Genomic DNA, 18,343 nt, shown 5'->3' on the forward strand with positions numbered 1-18,343 from the left:
TCAGATTGCAGCTGCCCAGGCCCCTGCGCCTGCGACCTAGGCTTGCGGGGAGACGGCAGAGGCCCTCCCTGAGTGAGCAGGAACAAGGTGCCCAGGCAGGGGAGCGGGATTCAAAAGGCGCCATTCCCGTGCCACTGATCTGGGCTACAGCCCGCATCCTGGAACTGAGGGCTTTGGAACTGAGACCCGGGCGGAGGCCCTCCCTGAGTGAGCAGGAACAAGGCGCCCAGGCAGGGGAGCGGGATTCAAAAGGCGCCATTCCCGCGCCACTGATCTGGGCTACAGCCCGCGTCCTGGAACTGAGGGCTTTGGAACTGAGACCCGGGGCACGAAATTAGGGGCGTGGGTTCCCCACGACGGTGGGGCACAAGGCAGACACAGCACCCCAAAGCCATTGAGGTGTACCCTACCATCCCCGCTCTGCTCCCTGTCCCACGGGGTGGAAAATCAGCTCCCCAAGGGCTCTAGGAGAGATCTCTGGTGCCACCTAGCGACTTGACCCCAGCACAGGCTACTGAAGGAGCTAGTGGCCAGCTGGGGAGTTAGTCCACACCGGGCCCCTTCTGAACAAGTAGTCTGAGCCCACAGGGAGAGCGAGCACCCACAGCCGGGGCAGACCAGGCGCGCAGAATAGTGTGCCTGAGACCAGAAGCGCAGGGAGTGTGTCCCACATCACCATTTTAGAACAGGGACATTTCTTCAGTAAAGACTACCTGCAGAAGGCTTCCCCAGGAGCCAGAGGTGAGCGGGGGAAGTTCGCCCACGCCAGACCCCCTCTGGCCTGCAGTCCAAGCCCAGAGGGGAGCAGGAACCCACCGCCGGGGCAGACCAGGCGCACAGGGGAGTGTGTCCCCACATCGGCATTTTAGAACAGGGACCTTTCTCCAGTAAAGGCTGCTTGAAACTGACAGATGACTCCTGGAAGAACCAGAGGGGAACAGAGAAGCCCACCCAAGATGCCGGCAAGTCCCAACAACACAGTGTCCCAACGCATACGGCAAATTAGAAAACAGACAGTAGGGAGGAGAAGAACCACACGCAACCTAGCAACTCTCCAGAGAAAAAGCACACCACAAAAAGAAAGCCAGCCCCCAGATTGCAACGACAATAACTTGGAAGAATTTCTGAGCCTTCCAGAAAGAGAATTTAAAATTGCCGTGATTAAAAAACTGACAGAAGTCATAAAGGAAAACAATGATAAGGGAAAAATAATCAACGATCAGAAGAATGCAATTGAGTCCCTAGAGAGGGAAAACAATGGTCAGAAGAAAGAAATTGAGTCCCTAAAGAGGGAAGTAAAAGAAATGCAGGAGATCAAAGAATTAATGGAAGAACTAAAGAATTCTGGGAAAAGCAATGAAAGCAGAATAGATGAAATGGAAGAACGAATAAGTAATCTTGAAGACACAGAAATAAAAAGAACCAAAACAGAGAAGGACAGAGAAGTACGAAGGAAAAAGAACGAAGAAAGACTTCGGGAACTATCTGACTCCATGAGGAAAGGAAATATAAGAGTTATAGGAATACCAGAAGGAGAGGAGAGAGATGTAGGAACAGAGAAAATATTCAAAGAGATAATTGAAGAGAACTTCCCAAATGTGAAGAAGGAGCTGAAAATTGATATACAAGAAGCAAGAAGAACACCAAACTTCCACGACGAAAGGAAAAATACAGCAAGACACATAATAGTAAAGCTCCCAAGAATCCAGGACAAGGAAAAAATAATGAAGCTGGCAAGAGGGAAGAAACAGATAACATTCAAAGGAAAACCAATCAGGCTGACATCAGACTTCTCCGAAGAAACACTACGGGCAAGGAGAGAGTGGAGGGACATAGTCAACAGACTCCAGGAAAACAGATGCCAACCAAGAATACTCTATCCCGCAAAGCTCTCCTTCCTCTTTGAAGAAAGAATATGGACCTTCCCAGACAAACAGAAACTCCGGAATTTCATTGCAACTAAACCCCCACTCCAAAAAATACTACAAGGAGTCCTAAAGCCAGAACCTCAGAGCGACGAATAACAATGAAAGAAGGCCAAAAAAAAAAAAAGTTATTAAAAGAATAAATAAATAAAATCAAAGGAAAGACAAACACAATGGCAAATACAGATGTTAACATATCAATATTAACTCTAAATGTAAATGGACTAAACTCTTCAATAAAAAGACACAGAGTTGCAGCCTGGATTAAGAAACAAAACCCAACCTTTTGCTGTCTCCAGGAAACACATTTAGCTACAAAAGATAAAAATAGGCTCAAAGTCAAAGGATGGAAAACAATCCTACAAGCAAATGGGCCAAAAAAGAAAGCAGGAACAGCTATACTTATATCAGATAAAACAGATTTCAAACTCAAAAAGATAAAAAGAGACCCCAGTGGTCACTACATTATGATCAAGGGGACAATACTTCAAGAAGAAATAACACTCATTAACATATACTCACCAAACGAAGGAGCACCAAAATATATCAGACAACTGTTGTCCTCTCTGAAAACAGACATCAGAGAAAACACATACGTAGTGGGAGACTTCAACACACCACTATCAACAATGGATAGATCAACAAGACAAAAAATAAGTAAAGAAACCAAAGCTCTAAATAAAGACCTAGAGCAATTGGGCTTAACAGACATCTATAGAACACTAAACCCCAAAAAAACGGAGTACACATTTTTCTCAAGCGCGCACGGATCATTCTCCAGGATCGATCACATACTGGGGCACAAGACAAACATCAACAGATACACCAAGATTGAAATCATATCAACCATCTTTTCTGACCATGAAGGCATCAAACTAGAAGTAAACCATAAAAAGAAGGCAAGGAACTTTCCTACCTCATGGAGATTAAAAACCACACTACTGGAAGACCATTGGACTAATGAGGAGATCAAAGAAGAAATTAAAAAATTTTTTGAATTGAACGACAAGGAGGACACCAATATCCTAAATGTATGGGATGCAGCAAAAGCAGTAATAAGAGGAAAATATATAGCAATAGAAGCTCACATCAAGAAACAAGAAAGAACGCAAAGAAACAACCTAATCTCGAAGCTCAAAGATCTAGAAAAAGAACAACAAGAAAACCCCAAAACCAGTAGAAGAAAAGAAATAATAAAAACCAAAGCAGAAATAAATGAAATTGAAACTAAAAAAACAATCCAAAAGATCAATGAAACCAAGAGCTGGTTCTTTGAAAAAATCAATAAAATAGACAAACCCCTAGCCAGGCTCACAAAGGAAAAAAGGGAGAAAGCACAAATAAACAGGATCATCAATGAAAGAGGAGAAATCACAACGGACACAGCAGAAATCAAAAGAATAATCAGTAACTACTATGAACAGTTATATGAAGCCAACATTACATTAACACCAAAACCGAATAAGGACAACACAAAAAAGGAAAACTACAGGCCAATCTCCCTAATGAACACTGATGCAAAAATCCTCAATAAAATTTTAGCTATCAGAATCCAACAATGTATCCATAAGATAATTCACCACGACCAAGTAGGATTCATTCCAGGGACACAAGGATGGTTTAACATCCGAAAATCAATCAACGTTATCCAACACATCAACAAAAAGAAATATAAAAACCATATGATAATATCAATAGATGCTGAGAAAGCTTTCGACAAAGTGCAACACCCATTCATGATAAAAGCCCTTGAAATTCTTGGGATACAAGGAACATACCTCAACATCATAAAGGCCATCTATGACAAGCCAACAGCCAGTATCATTCTCAATGGTGAAAAGCTGAAAGCAATTCCATTAAGATCTGGAACAAGACAAGGATGTCCACTCTCACCATTGCTTTTCAATATAATACTGGAAGTCCTAGCCAGGGCAATAAGACAAGAGAAAGACATCCAAGGAATCCAAATAGGAAAAGAAGAAGTCAAACTATCACTATTTGCAGACGATATGATATTATACATAGAGAACCCCAAAAACTCCACAGAAAAGCTAATTCAACTCATCAATCAGTTCAGTAAAGTGGCAGGATACAAAATCAACACGCAAAAGTCAGTAGCCTTCCTATACACAAACAATAAATCTGAAGAAGAAGAAATCAAAAAGACCATCCCTTTTGTTATTGAAACAAAAAAAATCAAATATTTGGGAATAAATCTAACAAAAGAGGTAAAGGACCTATACAAAGAAAACTATAAAACACTGTTAAAAGAAATAGAAGAAGACACAAAGAAATGGAGAGACATCCCCTGCTCATGGATTGGAAGAATAAACATTATTAAAATGGCCATCCTTCCAAAAGCAATATACAGATTCAATGCTATTCCAATCAAAATTTCAATGTCATTCTTCAAAGAAATAGAACAATTATTGATGAAATTCATATGGAATCACAAAAAACCCCGAATAGCCAAAGCTCTCCTGAAAAAAAAAGAAGGGAATGGAGGCATCAGACTCCCAGACTTCAAACTCTACTACAAAGCCATAATCATCAAAACGGCATGGTATTGGAACAAGAACAGACATACAGACCAATGGAATCGAATAGAAAATCCAGAAATAAACCCACAGATTTATGGTCAACTAATCTTTGACAAAGGAGCAAAGACTATGCATTGGAGCAAAGAAAGTTTGTTCAATAAATGGTGCTGGGAAAACTGGGTCGCTACATGCAAAAGAATGAAGCTTGACCACCACCTCACACCATACACAAAAATCAACTCAAAATGGATTAAAGAACTAGACATAAGACCTGAAACCATAAAATATATAGAAGGAAATATAGGCAAAACACTTCGTGATTTGCACATCAAAGACATCTTTACAGACACATCACCCAAAGCAGTGATAGTGAAGGCAAAGATAAACAGCTGGGACTATATCAAATTAAAGAGCTTCTGCACAGCAAAAGAGACAATAACAAAAACAAAGAGAAACCCCACCAACTGGGAGAACATTTTTGCACCCAACACTAATGATAAAGGACTGATCACAAAAATCTGCAAAGAGCTGATGAGACTCAACAACAACAAAGAAAATAATCCAGTCAAAAAATGGGCAGAAGAGCTTAAAAGAAACTTCTCTGAAGAGGAAATGCAAATGGCCAACAGGCATATGAAAAAATGTTCAACATCACTTGTCATCAGGGAAATGCAAATCAAAACTACCATGAGATTCCATCTTACACCAGTGAGAATGGCACATATTAAAAAAACTAGCAACAACAAATGTTGGCGAGGGTGTGGAGAAAAAGGAACTCTTCTGCACTGTTGGTGGGAGTGCAAACTGGTCCAACCACTGTGGAAAGCTGTGTGGAGATTTCTGGACCTACTAAACATAGAGCTTCCATATGACCCAGCAATTCCACTCCTAGGTATTTACCCAAAGGACACAGAAACATCAATTCCAAAGAACACCTGCACCCCTATGTTTATAGCAGCACTGTTTACAATAGCTAAGCTTTGGAAACAACCCAAATGCCCAAAAATAGATGACTGGATCAAGAAGATGTGGTACATATATACCATGGAATATTACTCAGCATTCAAAAAAGATAAACACATGCAATTTGCTGCAACATGGATGGCGCTGGAAGGGATCATGCTCAGCGAAATAAGCCAAAAAGAAAAAGAAAAATACCGGATGGTCTCACTCATAGCAGGAATCTAGAAAACTTAAATAATGGACCAGGAAAATGAATAACTATAAAAAAGTGAAAATCAAAATCAACAAAAAACTATGAACCAGAAACACTTTTAGGGGGGCGGGGGCGGGAGGGGAGGGATTGGGGTCAGAATGGGGGGCTGCAATTGTATGGGGAATATAACAATAAAATTTATAAAAAAAAAAAAAAAAAAAAAAGAAAAGGGTGTGGTTAACTACGACAAATGCTATTGATAGGTCCGGTAAGAGGAAAATTAAGAGTCACAATTGAACTTAGCAACTTGGATTAGGATGGTGACCTTGATAAGAGCATTTGTAATGGAATGATGGTAGGGACCTCCTGATAGAGTAGGTTTAAAAGAAAAAAAAAAATAAAAGAATGAATCCTGTATAGAAGAATTTCAAATAATTGACATAGATACTAACCTCTCTAGAAGGTAGAGCTTAGCTAGTATGGAGGCTGTGCTTACTGACTTACTTCCTAAATGGAGAGCATAAAGAGAGGGAGAAAGTTACTTTATGGTGCAGAAAACTGGCAAACACTGTCTTCATGAGGTGAAGGTTAACATCATCATTGGGTAGTCATGTCTATAGGATGGCTATACCTTGGATATGATTTGATCAAAGGTACTTCCTTTCTGTAGTCTTCCTTACAAAACCCATGATTGAACTCTAACCATGAGAAAAGCATTAAACAAACCCAGGTTGATGGGCATTCTACAGAATCTTTCTAACACTCCTCAAAACTTTCAGAGTCATAATAAACAAAGTCTTAGAAACTATCAAAAACCAGATGAGGCTCAGGAGACATGACAACTAAATGTAATATGATGTTCTAAATGGAATCCTGGAACCAGTATAGAATATTAGGGAAAAATCTGAATAATAGGTGATATTCATTTAAAATAATAATGTACTGATGATGTTGGTTCCTTATTTGCAGTATATATACCATAATAATATGAAAGGTTAATAATAGGGGAAACTGAGTGAGGAGTACTTTGGAACTCTTGCAACTATTTTGTTAATGTAAAACTATCCTAAAAAGTATTAATTTAAATAAGAATATTTTCAAAATGGAAAGAGAGGAATTGAAGGCAGAAAGTGTATACAATTCTTTCATGGAGTTTTGTTACTAAGGGAAGCAAGGAAATGAGGTGGTACCTGGAAGGGGAAGTTGGGTTAAGCAAAAGTTTTGTTTTGATTCGTTTTTAATAGGAGAAGTAAGAGCATGTTATTTCTGATGAGAATGATGCAATGGAAAGCAAATAGTGAGAAAGGGGGAATCTCTGGAGGGATGTCCTCAAGTAGGAGAGTTTAGCACCTAATGCACAGATAAAAAGAATGATTTCAGTTAGTGTAAACGTCATTTTTTGTTAATAGATGAAGATCAGAGTATGTGGATGCAGATGGCAGTGGTCGAGTCTGTTTTGGTGCAGGCTCCAAATGCCCACTTTTCCCATTGAAAGAAAGGTTTACATCTGAAAGTGGGGATTGAGAGCAGATATTGGGGTTGAAGGAGAGAGAAGGTATTTCTGGGCAATTGAAAAACAGAATTGATTCATGCTAGATAATGTGATTATTTGGTAGTATTAACTCCCCACTTTGGCTCATAGACAGGAAATAAAGTGAGCCTAGCCAGCATGGTTATATGATTTCTTAAGTCATATTTAACTGGAGATATAAGAAAGTCCATATAGATAATAGCTCTTAGAAATTAGGTATATGTTCATTCAATACTTTATTGTCATATTAGTATTTATATTTAATTATTTATAACTATGTTTTTATATCATATTGATGTTATTATCCTAATTTAAGATGATGAATGATAATAACTTTGCTTAGATCCAGTAAGTAACTTGGGAATAAGATTTGAGATCATTTTAAAATGCATTTTCTTTTAAAAATAGAGCATTTTGTTTTTACTGAAAACAACATGTCTTAATAAAGGTGTGAAGAGGGGTAGAGAAAAAGGAACATTTATACGCTGACCTGGCCTCTGCGGAAAATGGCATGGAGGCTCCTTCAAAAATTAAATAGACATACTGTATGACCCTCCAATACCAGTCTTAGTAATTTATCTGAAGACTATGAAAACATTAATTTGAACACCACTGTGTTCATAGAAACATTAGTCATAGTCTTTTTCCTTGTCCCTTATTTAGGTTTTCTAAATTCCTGCTATGAGTGAGACCATCCGGTATTTTTCTTTTTCTTTCTGACTTATTTTGCTGAGCATGATCCCTTCTAGCTCCATCCATGTTGCTGCAAACTGCATGTGTTTATCTTTTTTGATTGCTGAGTAAAGACTAATTAATACAAAGTAAAAATCAAAATCAACAAGCAACTATAAACCAGAGACACACTATGGGGAGTAGAGGGATGGGGAGAGGAAGGACTAGGGTCAAAATAAGGGGGGGGGGTGCAATTGTATGGGGAATATAACCAAAATGAAAATGCATGCATTGTGCAAAAAATGAAAAATGATGTAAAAATTATATAAATAAAATATTAAAAAAAGAAACGTTATTCATAGAAACATTATTCAGAATAACCAGAAACAACCTAAATTGACAGATGACTTGATAATGAAGTTATGGTAAATGTACTCAATGGAATATTTAATTTGCTATTAAAAAAGATGAAATCTTGCCTTTTTCAACAATATGGATGGAACTTGAGGTGATTATGTTAAATGAAATAAGTCACAAAGTGAAGAATTACCGGATTGTTTCTTTCATATTTGGAATATAAATAAGCAAAACAAATGAACTCAACAAATACAAGGATAACTCATATACTGTGTGAAAGTGAGGTGATTACCAGAGTAGAACAGTAATGGGAATGAGCCCAGACACTGCTCCAGGGACGGCCATGTGGCTCTCCACGCTGCTGAGCCCAGTCCTTGGTCACCTAGGTGTTCTTTGTTGAACTGTTGAACAGGAGTTTCTTTAACTGAGAATTATGAATTCGCCTTCCCAGTCTAGGGCTGAGGGAGGTCACTTGCGGATTGGTGAGGATAGGACCAGTATCTCTACCAGTCAATTGACTCTGGCCCTGACTTACTGTTTCTTGGTCTTTCCTACTCTTTCTGATCGTTTCTGGCGCCCTTCTTTTCTTTTCTTTTTTTTTTTTTTATTATGTGTATCAAACATATGTAAATCCTTTAAAAATTTTTTTTAATATTTTATTTTATATAAATTCTTACATCATTTTTCATGTTTGCACAATGTATGCACTTTCATTTTGGTTATATTCCCCATACAATTGCACCCCCCCCTTATATACTTCTTTTCTAAGACACTGGTCCTCATGTCCCTAGCTCTACTCCAAATGTGGCTGCTCCCTCCAGATGCTTATCCTTGCTATTCCTGAGGAAGTGGTTTACTTAAGGATCTTGTTTGTCCACCATCTTCCAGCATGGATATAAGATTTCTTTTACAGATTTCACCAAAAGTAGAATGTTCTTTTTTGGCATGATTCGTATAGGTTATTTTCTGGGCCTGTAATATTATTACTGTTGATTTAAATGGAAATTATTTTCAGTGTTACTAGACCCAAAAAGTAACCTACCAAATCACACTGAAAAGGAATATTATTCTTTCAGATAGTTGGGGAAGGGTGTGTTTTAAACCTTTGCTCTTTCAGTATGCTAATTTGAAAACATCAATATCCTATAGAGAAAGAAAATAAATTACCAGTTTATTAATCTCAGAATATTAGAGAATTAGTTAAGTTTGAAAAGAAATTTTTCTTATTTGTGACGAATATATTGATAGAAAGGATTAAGATATAAAATTGATTAAAAAGAATATATATTATAGATGATAGCAGTATTATACCTTTGTGTTATGTAAGTTCTTACTCAAGTATCATTTACTGAAAGAGGCCTTCCTTAACTGCTCAGTCTCAAAATAGTCAAGAACTACCATCACCTTCAAACTAGTTATCCTCCTTGGGGCCTTCCTGGTGGCGCAGGCGGTTAAAGCACCACACCATGAAGCAATCCGCAGCCTTGGCAGCATGAGTTCAATCCCCGGCTGGCCAGGGAGCAACCCACATGGCACAGCAGACCTCTCCTGTCTTGTCCATTGCTCCCCTCAGCAGTGTATTTCAGTCAGTTTGCCTGTTCTCTTCCCATTCTGTCTCTGGTGAATCCTCTCACCCCCCACATCTCTGCCCTGCATCCCAGCTCTTGTATGCATAAATAAATAAATCTTTAGAAAAAAATCTAATTATCCTCCCTTCTATTCCCAGTTTGTATTATCACTTGACATGATTTGTGTATTTATATGGATATGTGTGAACTATAGTGTCCATGAAGCCAAGACTTTGTCGGTCTCGTGTATAATTGTGTACAACTGTATCCCAACTCCTAGGTATACAGTAGTTCTTAACTGATGAGAGAAAAGAAAGAAAGAAAAGAGATAGGTAGGTTCTTAGAGAAAAGTTAAAGAAATTTATCTTTCTCACTAATAATACCATGTTGAGTATTTACATTTTTATGATTATAAGGGAACACAAGAGACCTGACCAAATAATCAATGCTTTGCATTCACCCTTTGTTTTTAGTATAATTTAGATTGATGGCTACATGATTATATCCTGTGTTATATATCTTCTCCATGTCATTTGCCTGTACCCTCTGTTTTAAACAGCAACGATATTGCTAGTATTAGGTTAAAACACTTTATTCTTAAGTCTTGTCAAATACAGATTTTGTACTAGATGTTTGAATTTGGAACAAGTAGTTCTATATTAATTCATTTTGCATGATTACCTAGTGATGGTATGAAATGAGAAGTTAACAAAGATTTTTTTTTTAAGATTTATTTATTTATTTATACAAGCACTGGGTACAGTCAGAAGTGCGGGAGGGTGAGAGTATTCACCAGAGCCAGAGGAACAAAACAGGCAGACTGACGAAATACACTGCTGAGGGGAGCAGTGGGCGCAGCAGGAGAGGTCTATGTGCCATGTGAGACCCTCATCGGCGGCCGGGGATCAAACCGGTGCTGCAGAGGCTGCGGGCAGCTTTGCAGCCCAGTGCTCAACCACTGCACCACCAGGGGAGGCCCAGATTTTTGAACGCTTTCTCGGGTGAAATGAGATAAATCCTTTAATTCTTAAGGATAATTTGTTTTTGTGAATAAGAACTACTTTTGTGGTATTCAGTAATTTATATTCTTGAAAATTTAACAATTGGGAGGTATTGATGGTATGAAGAGGAGTGTTACTTCTTATTTTCTTGCTTTGAATTAGTCCTCTTGAAGCTTCAGTGTACTAAATTCTCTGCTTTTGCAAACAGGGAAAAATAAATTATAATATAAGTAGATGCATATACTCCAGAGGTGGAGTTTAGGCCTTAGTTTTGCATTACTGAAGAAAATGAAGGGGTGTTCTTTTGTGGAGTTTGTCAAGAATACAGCATCTATGTGCTCTATATGATTCAGGCTCTCTTGGGGTGTTTAGAGCAGAGTTGGAGAAATGACTTCCACTCTGTGCCTTCCTGATTAGATTTTCTCTGGTACTGGGAAGGAGAGAGAAAAAAAAATTCTGCTTTTTAGTAGTTTCTTACCTAAGTGACTTCTGTTAGCTAGTTGTGAGAGGTATTGTTTACTTTATAGTGCTTTCTTTTGGGGACAGTTTTCATTGAACTTTATATAAGAGATAACCAATATCTACTCTGTTGTTAGTTTCATGTCCTTGAAACATTATTAAGGACAGTTAGGATTGCTGCAGTGATATATTTTTGTAAGAGAGTGGGAAGTAGGGGTTAAAAATATCAAAGGAGCTCAAACTCTGATGGAAGTTGATATCTGAAATTGCTTTATTTCATCTTTAAGTTCAAAATTATCCCCAAAGCATATGGCTTTACATTTGTAAATGCCCTTGTAAGGATTTTGGTTAGCTGTCATTCAAGAGTAGAGATCACTTAGACCTCATTAACAGACAATATTCCCTCTGAAAATGACATGGTATCTACTGTAATCCTAGAGTGTTTTAATAGTCTATTCTATGCTCAGCAATGAAACATTTCAAAAGTGACTGACAGCCAATTGATGTAATTCATGGTGATCTTTTGTGTTGACAGATCTTTAAAAAGTCATGGGAAATTACTACTGTACCCAGTTAAGCTGCCTCTTTTTATTTTTTTTAACTGCCAATATCCTGTAAAACAGGACAATTTTCTCTTTGACTGCCACTGTTTTTTATTTCAATAACATGACATGATTCCTCCTTATTATTAGTATTTCTTTTGATAGATAGAATGTGTTCTCTGAAGGTAATGCTAATTTTAAAATAGAAATTCTTCAGTTCTTCAAATTAACTCTTCTACTTTTCTGTCTTCCACATCAAGACAACCTTGCCAGTAGCCACCTTCCCACTCAGGAAGAGGAGTGATTTAATTTAGACAATTAAAATTATTATAACAATGTTAGTCCTCCTCCAAGGGAGAAACACATTGAAAAGAAGACGGTGATGAATTGCTTATTTTCGTGGATATTTTCTCCTAGAGCTCTCTAAAATTAAAAGACATTTGGATAATGTTATAAGGTTATAATGACATTTGGATAATGTTATAAGGAATAGTAACTGTCCAAAACTCACTTTCCAAATTTTAACTGTGGAATGGATGGAAAGGGCCTGTTGTTAAGATGAATTTATCTGTTGAGTTGTAGGGAATGGCATAGTGTCCCAGTGATACCCACTCAAGTATTATACTAATGTTTTAGCATTGTTTTGAAATATCACTTGATTATAAAACCTTCATCTTTAGTTCCAGTTTCCTCTTTGTGTCATCTACCCACTGGTTCCCAGTTCACTATCTTGTTAGACTAAAAGATGTGAGTTCATCCATTGCCTATACACAAAAATTCCCCCTTGCCATAAACCAACATAGTCTATTGAAAATGAAAAGTTAAAAATGTAGAACAGAGAGGCCTAAACAAGGTTTCATTACATTTTCTGTTTGCCTTTATTAGACTATGTGGACTATAAATAGTTTTCAGAGTTGAACTAAGTAATTAAGTACCACTAATTTTTCATTTTCTTTTGTTGTTTACACAGTAAAGTCAAAGTATGGAGAGGTCTAACTGATGGCAGACCGAGAAACTGATTTTTCAGCAGCTACTCCAAGCAAGGGCTGCCATCTTATGTTTATGTTAAAAGACACTGTCAGGGCCTCCCCTGGTGGCACAGGTGGATGACCACCATGCTGTGAAGCTGTCCGCAGCCTCTGCAGCGCTGGTTTGATCCCGGCCGGCCAGGCGAGGGTCCCACATGGCGCGGCAGACCTCTCGTGTCTAGCCCGCTGTTCCCCTCAGCAGTATATTTTGTCAGTCTGCCTGCTCTGTTCCCTGCTCTGTCTCTGGTGAATCCCTCCTGCACCTCTGGCCTGTACCCCAGTTCTTGCATAAATAAATCAATCAATCAATCAATCAATCAATCAATCAATCTTTAAAAAAAACGACACAGTCAGAAGTCTCTTAGATGAGTCCATAATTTGAAGTGGATAACTTGAATTTGAGACCTACTTCCATTTAGGTTATGGCATCTAGAGAAACTCATTTTATTTTTGTTACTGTTATAGTAAAATGGAAGTGGTAATTTTACTCATTTAATTTAGTTGTTCAGATTGCTGGGAAGACATTTAGGAGAATGAATTGTGAAGTGCTTTACAAAATTTCCACCTATGTAAACAGTAGCAGTTATTTTTCCTCTTTCTCCTCTCAAAATAATTGAGAAATGACTTATTATCTTACCAATACTGTCTTTAAGGATCTTTTTCTGTAAGAAAAGGAAATAGTATTAATAAAGGTACATTTAATCCTGACGATAACACTGTGGGTTAGAAATTTTTATTGACATATTGCAGATGAAGAGACAGGCTTTATTATAACAATTTGTAATTTTAGCCCCTGGTTTCTCTAACATCAGCATCATATCCTTTCGTCTGTAAATTAGTGCAGTTTATCAATATACTATAGTCTATTCCAGTGTCTCTCTGTTCATCAAGCCTAATTTTGAAACTTCTTGCCATTTCAATTATTCTTATTCTTTCAGTGTGAATTCATTAATTTAATTCATTTGGTAATTATTTATTGTCAGTACTATGCTAAACACTTGCAGTTTTATTCTTAGTCTATTCTTTTTAAGCAGCAGAAAACATATTTAAAGTAGAGTGACAAGTGCTTCTATAATGGAAGGAAATATAATTTTTTTTAAGATTTATTTATTCATACAAGCACTGGGGTACAGGCCAGAGGTGAACGAGGGGGAGAGAATTCACCAGAGACAGAGCAGGGAGCAGAACTGGCAGAAGGATTGAAATACACTGCTGAGGGGAGTAGCGGGTGGGACAGGAGAGGTCTGCTGTGCCATGTGGGTTGCTCCCTGGCCGGCTGGGAACAAACCCGCGCTGCAGAGGCTATGGACATCTTCAGAGGGCTGCGCTCAACCCACTGTGCCATGAGGGAGGCCCCTGAAATAGAATATGTTTTGAGAGATCAGGGAAGGCTACTAAGCAGAAGTAATGCCTAAGTGATAATTCAACAGATGTTTTGTACTGTAAAGATGACTTATGCCATTATGCCTTTTGTTTTTCTTATACCAACAGATTCATATTGGGCCTTTCATTCTGGGGTGAATAGTCAAATGACTCTTACCCTTGCTTTTATTTTCTAGCTTGTTCAGATTATTATCAATACAACACACTTGGAGAAATCCTGTAAGTACTTGGAAGAATTCATCACCAATATCACAAATGTGCTACCAGAGACAGTCCATACCACAAAGCTGTATGGCACTACAACTTTTAAGGTGAGACATCCCTACGGTACTTTAAAACTGCTTCTTGGGTGTCCTCTCTAGCACAGATAATTTCTTCTATAATACATTATTAGTGTGATTTATAAGAGAAGCTTGCTAAGAGAATAGAACTTGAGTGTCCTCACCTAAATAAACAAACAAACAAACAAATAAATAAATAAATATGTGAGGTAATAAATGTACTAAATAATTAAATGGTAGGAGTCCTGGCAATCCTCTTGCTATATATTTATATCAGATCACCATGATGCACATTTAAAATATTTTATAATTTTATTTTAAATAGAGCTGAAAAGAAAAAGTGAAATGTCCAACCCCCAATCTTTATTATTTTTGCTATTTTTATATTTTGTATTATATTTTTTAATTATCACTATATTATTTACCCATGTGATTAGTTCAGTTGCTAGATGAGTTACACATTCATGGTGTTACTATGGATTGTTTCAAATTACATATAAATTACTTAAAATGAAATTCATTATACTTCATATTATGTTGGTATCATTGCTTTCAAACTTTTCCAGAATATCTCATTATATTAATATTGATGCTCTTTTATTGAGGAAAGGGGCTATTTAATAAATTGGTCCCAAGATTGATTATGAAAAAGTGACAGAAACTTTTTTATTTTTTTTTAAATTTCTTACATCACTGTTCATTTTTGTACAGTATTTGGTTTCTCCCCTCAGGTGTAGTCCCTACATTCCTCCCACCACTGTAACACCCATGATCCATCACCATAGTCCCTTGTGCTCTTCCCTCCCCTGTTTAGAACCCTCACCAACTCCTCCCCTGCTGTATGCCTCAGAGGTATGGTCAGTTGGCAAAGTTTTGGAAAATATGACAAGAACTTTAAGAGCTTTAGGATGACAGTAGGAACTATAATTACTCTTAAATCTTGGCATTGTTGTGGGGCATAGGTAGTGATTTTATCAAAATACATTTCTATTTGATTTACTATTGAAGCCAAAATTCTTCAGGAAAGAAAATGTAGAGATAAAGAGTTAGGAAGTTAGAATATAAGGTTCATTTATAATTGTCTATCAGATAGTGTATAGGAAGCACATAATGCTACTCTTTCCTTCACCCAGTTCAATTTTCTTATTTCTATGCTTTCCAAAATTATGGTCAGAAATCCTCCCAAAGGGTGGCTTGTGTATTTTGTTGTTGCTCCAGCATTAACATTGCTGAGGGAAAATGAAAGGCAGACAGGAAGCCATAGGGGTTGAACAGCAAGTTAAATACTTAGTAAAAGAGAAATTCTGGAGACCACTAAAGGTCATGTTGACAGTGCTTATTGGAAACACTGATTGCTTAAAACACACTGAAAGTTTATTTTTACCAAGACTGTTTCAGACCAACTAACCCAGAACTTGGTATAAACATGGAAATTATAACAGCTACATGTTGTGTATTTTCCTAAGCTACTGTTTCCAGAAAACTTTCCTTTACAGATGGAAACCTTTATGTTGGAAAAGGGGCAAAAAGGATCAAAAGGTCTTCAAGGTATTTTCTGGCAGAATTCCCTCTTGTTTCCATTCTATGTGACATAGTCAAGCTGGAATTCTTAGGTTTCCTTGTTCATAAGAATTTCCTCACTTTTACGAATAGAATGAGGTATTTATTAATTTACTCCATTGGAAATATAGTTTGTGTGTGTTCTAGGTGACAATCTGGTAGACTTGAAGAGAGAGAAAATTTTTTTAGTTTTTGGACTTAGAGTTATGTTCTATAGGGAAGACAGAGACTTAAAGTTCTATAAAGAACTATGAAAAGTACCAGAATACTTCATCAAATATATTCAACCCTGAATTGATTATGTAAGTTTTTATAAAGCATTTACATATACCAGGCCACTTGTAGATATCAACAAAATAAGTGATTCTTATGACTACAGAGTTTGTATTCTAGAGGGTTGAAAGATGTTATTAGACAAAAAAACCTAGGAAGAAAAATGAAATGCAAAATGGAATCATTTGAACTCCTGATAGATAAGCATTCCAGAGAGAATAGTACAATAGAAAGCACTGGTATTTTCAAGGTATAGCAAGGAGCGCAGTCTGTCATTGGTGGGAGGACAGGTAAAAGGTGAGATTAGTCAGGACTTCGATCATTTCTGGCCTTGTAAGCAACAGTAAATACTTTTATTTTATTCTGAAATGAAATGTGAATTTCATTAAAAGATTGAGAGTAGTGGTGATGATATGATTTATGTTTTAATGGATAACACTGGTTCCTTGTCATAAGTAAATACATTATAGATCAGTAAAAGTGGAAAAGAGGATCCAATTTGGAGGCTATTGCAATAGTGTATAAAAAATACTGGTTGTTCTGACTATAATGGTAGGGGTGGAATGAGTAAGAAATAATTTTGATGGTAAAGATGGTAGATTTTACTACTGTACTGGCATAGGGTTATAAGTGCTATAGTAAAGTCAAGGATAATTTGAAGTAAACAAGTTGGATGAATAATGTTGCTATTCACAGAGACCAGGATCAGTGAAGGAATAACAGATTTGGACATATTAAACCTGAGCTATTTAGTAGTCATCTGCATAGTGATAGTAAATTGACAGGGCAAATCATAGCTCGAGCGAAAAATTTATAATTCATCAATGTTAAGATGTTACTTAATGCTGTGGGACATGCTTTCTTCTGGAAATTGCATATAGAGAAAAAGTGTGAGAATTGCACTACAAATCAACACGGACAGCTCCAGAAGAAGAAATGCCAGGCCCAGATAAGAGGAATTGAAGAAGACACAGATATATTGAAAAATAGTCTGAATTTATGGATTGGAGAAATTAATATTGTTAAATGTCCATAACACCCAAAGTTATGCACAGATTCAATGCAGTCCCTTGCAAAATTCCAGTGGCACTTTTCAATGAAATATTTGTATATCATCTATCTGATAGGGGGCATAATATCCAAAATAAGCAAGGAACTCATTCAACTCAATAGCAAAACACAAAACAATACAAAAATCAAATAAACCAATTTAAAAATAGGCAAAGGACATAGATATTTTTCTAAAGATGATATACAGGTGGCAACAGGTACATGAATATGTGCCCTGCAACACACAAAATGGAAATCAAAACCACAATGAGATAGCACCTCACATTTGTTAGGGTGTCTATTATCACAAAGACAACAGATCACAAATGCTGTCAAGGACTTGGGAGAAAAAACAGACCCTGTAATACTATTAGTAGGAATGTAAATTAGTATAGTTGTTATGGAAAATAGTATGTCGGTTCCTCAAGAACTAGAAATAATAGATTGGGAAGGTAGAAATAAACCTGATTTTGTTTGAGGATGACATGATCATCTAAGTAAAAATGCCAAAGAATTAACCAAAAAATTACTGGAAATATTAAGTGAGTAAAGCAAAGTTCAGGATAGAGTTTAATATAAAAAAGTTATTTGCTTTCTTTTAGCAAGCATTTAAATAAAAAAAATACTATTTACATTGACACAAAAAAAGGAAAACTAATATATGTGCACACACACACACACAAGTTCTATATGAGGAAAACCTGTAAAGCTGATGAAAAGAAATAAAAAAAGAAAGATCTAAATAAATCGAGCTACATTCCATATTCATGGATAGGAAGACTCAATATTTTATCACAGCAGTTTTTGCCAGTTGATCTATAGATTCAATGCAAAACCAATTCATATATCAGCAAATCATTTAGTGTATATTAATGAACTAATTCTAACGTTCATATGGGAAAGCTTAACACCCAGAATAGTCAATACAACATAAAAGGTGATGAACAACATTGGAGAACTAAGGCTACCTGACTTAAGACTTGTTATAAGGCTACAGTAATCAAGACTGCATAATAA

General features: G+C 36.9%; 1 protein-coding gene across 2 annotated transcripts in view; it reads left to right on the forward strand.

The window, feature by feature from the left end:
* EXOC6B (exocyst complex component 6B) overlaps nt 1-18,343 on the forward strand; it is a gene marked incomplete at both ends in the record, with an annotated part of 577,226 nt that overhangs the window by 328,239 nt on the left and 230,644 nt on the right. The window contains one exon of one of the 2 annotated variants that reach the window (XM_084235083.1): nt 14,339-14,473. The exons of the other annotated variant lie outside the window; for it this stretch is intronic. Within the exon in view, the coding sequence (XP_084091209.1) occupies nt 14,339-14,473 (135 nt within the window). The remainder of the gene's footprint in view (nt 1-14,338; nt 14,474-18,343) is intronic. 2 annotated transcript variants of the gene reach the window in all.

Source organism: Talpa europaea (assembly GCF_964194135.1).
Source record: "Talpa europaea genome assembly, chromosome: 6".
Taxonomy (NCBI): Eukaryota; Metazoa; Chordata; class Mammalia; order Eulipotyphla; family Talpidae; genus Talpa; species Talpa europaea.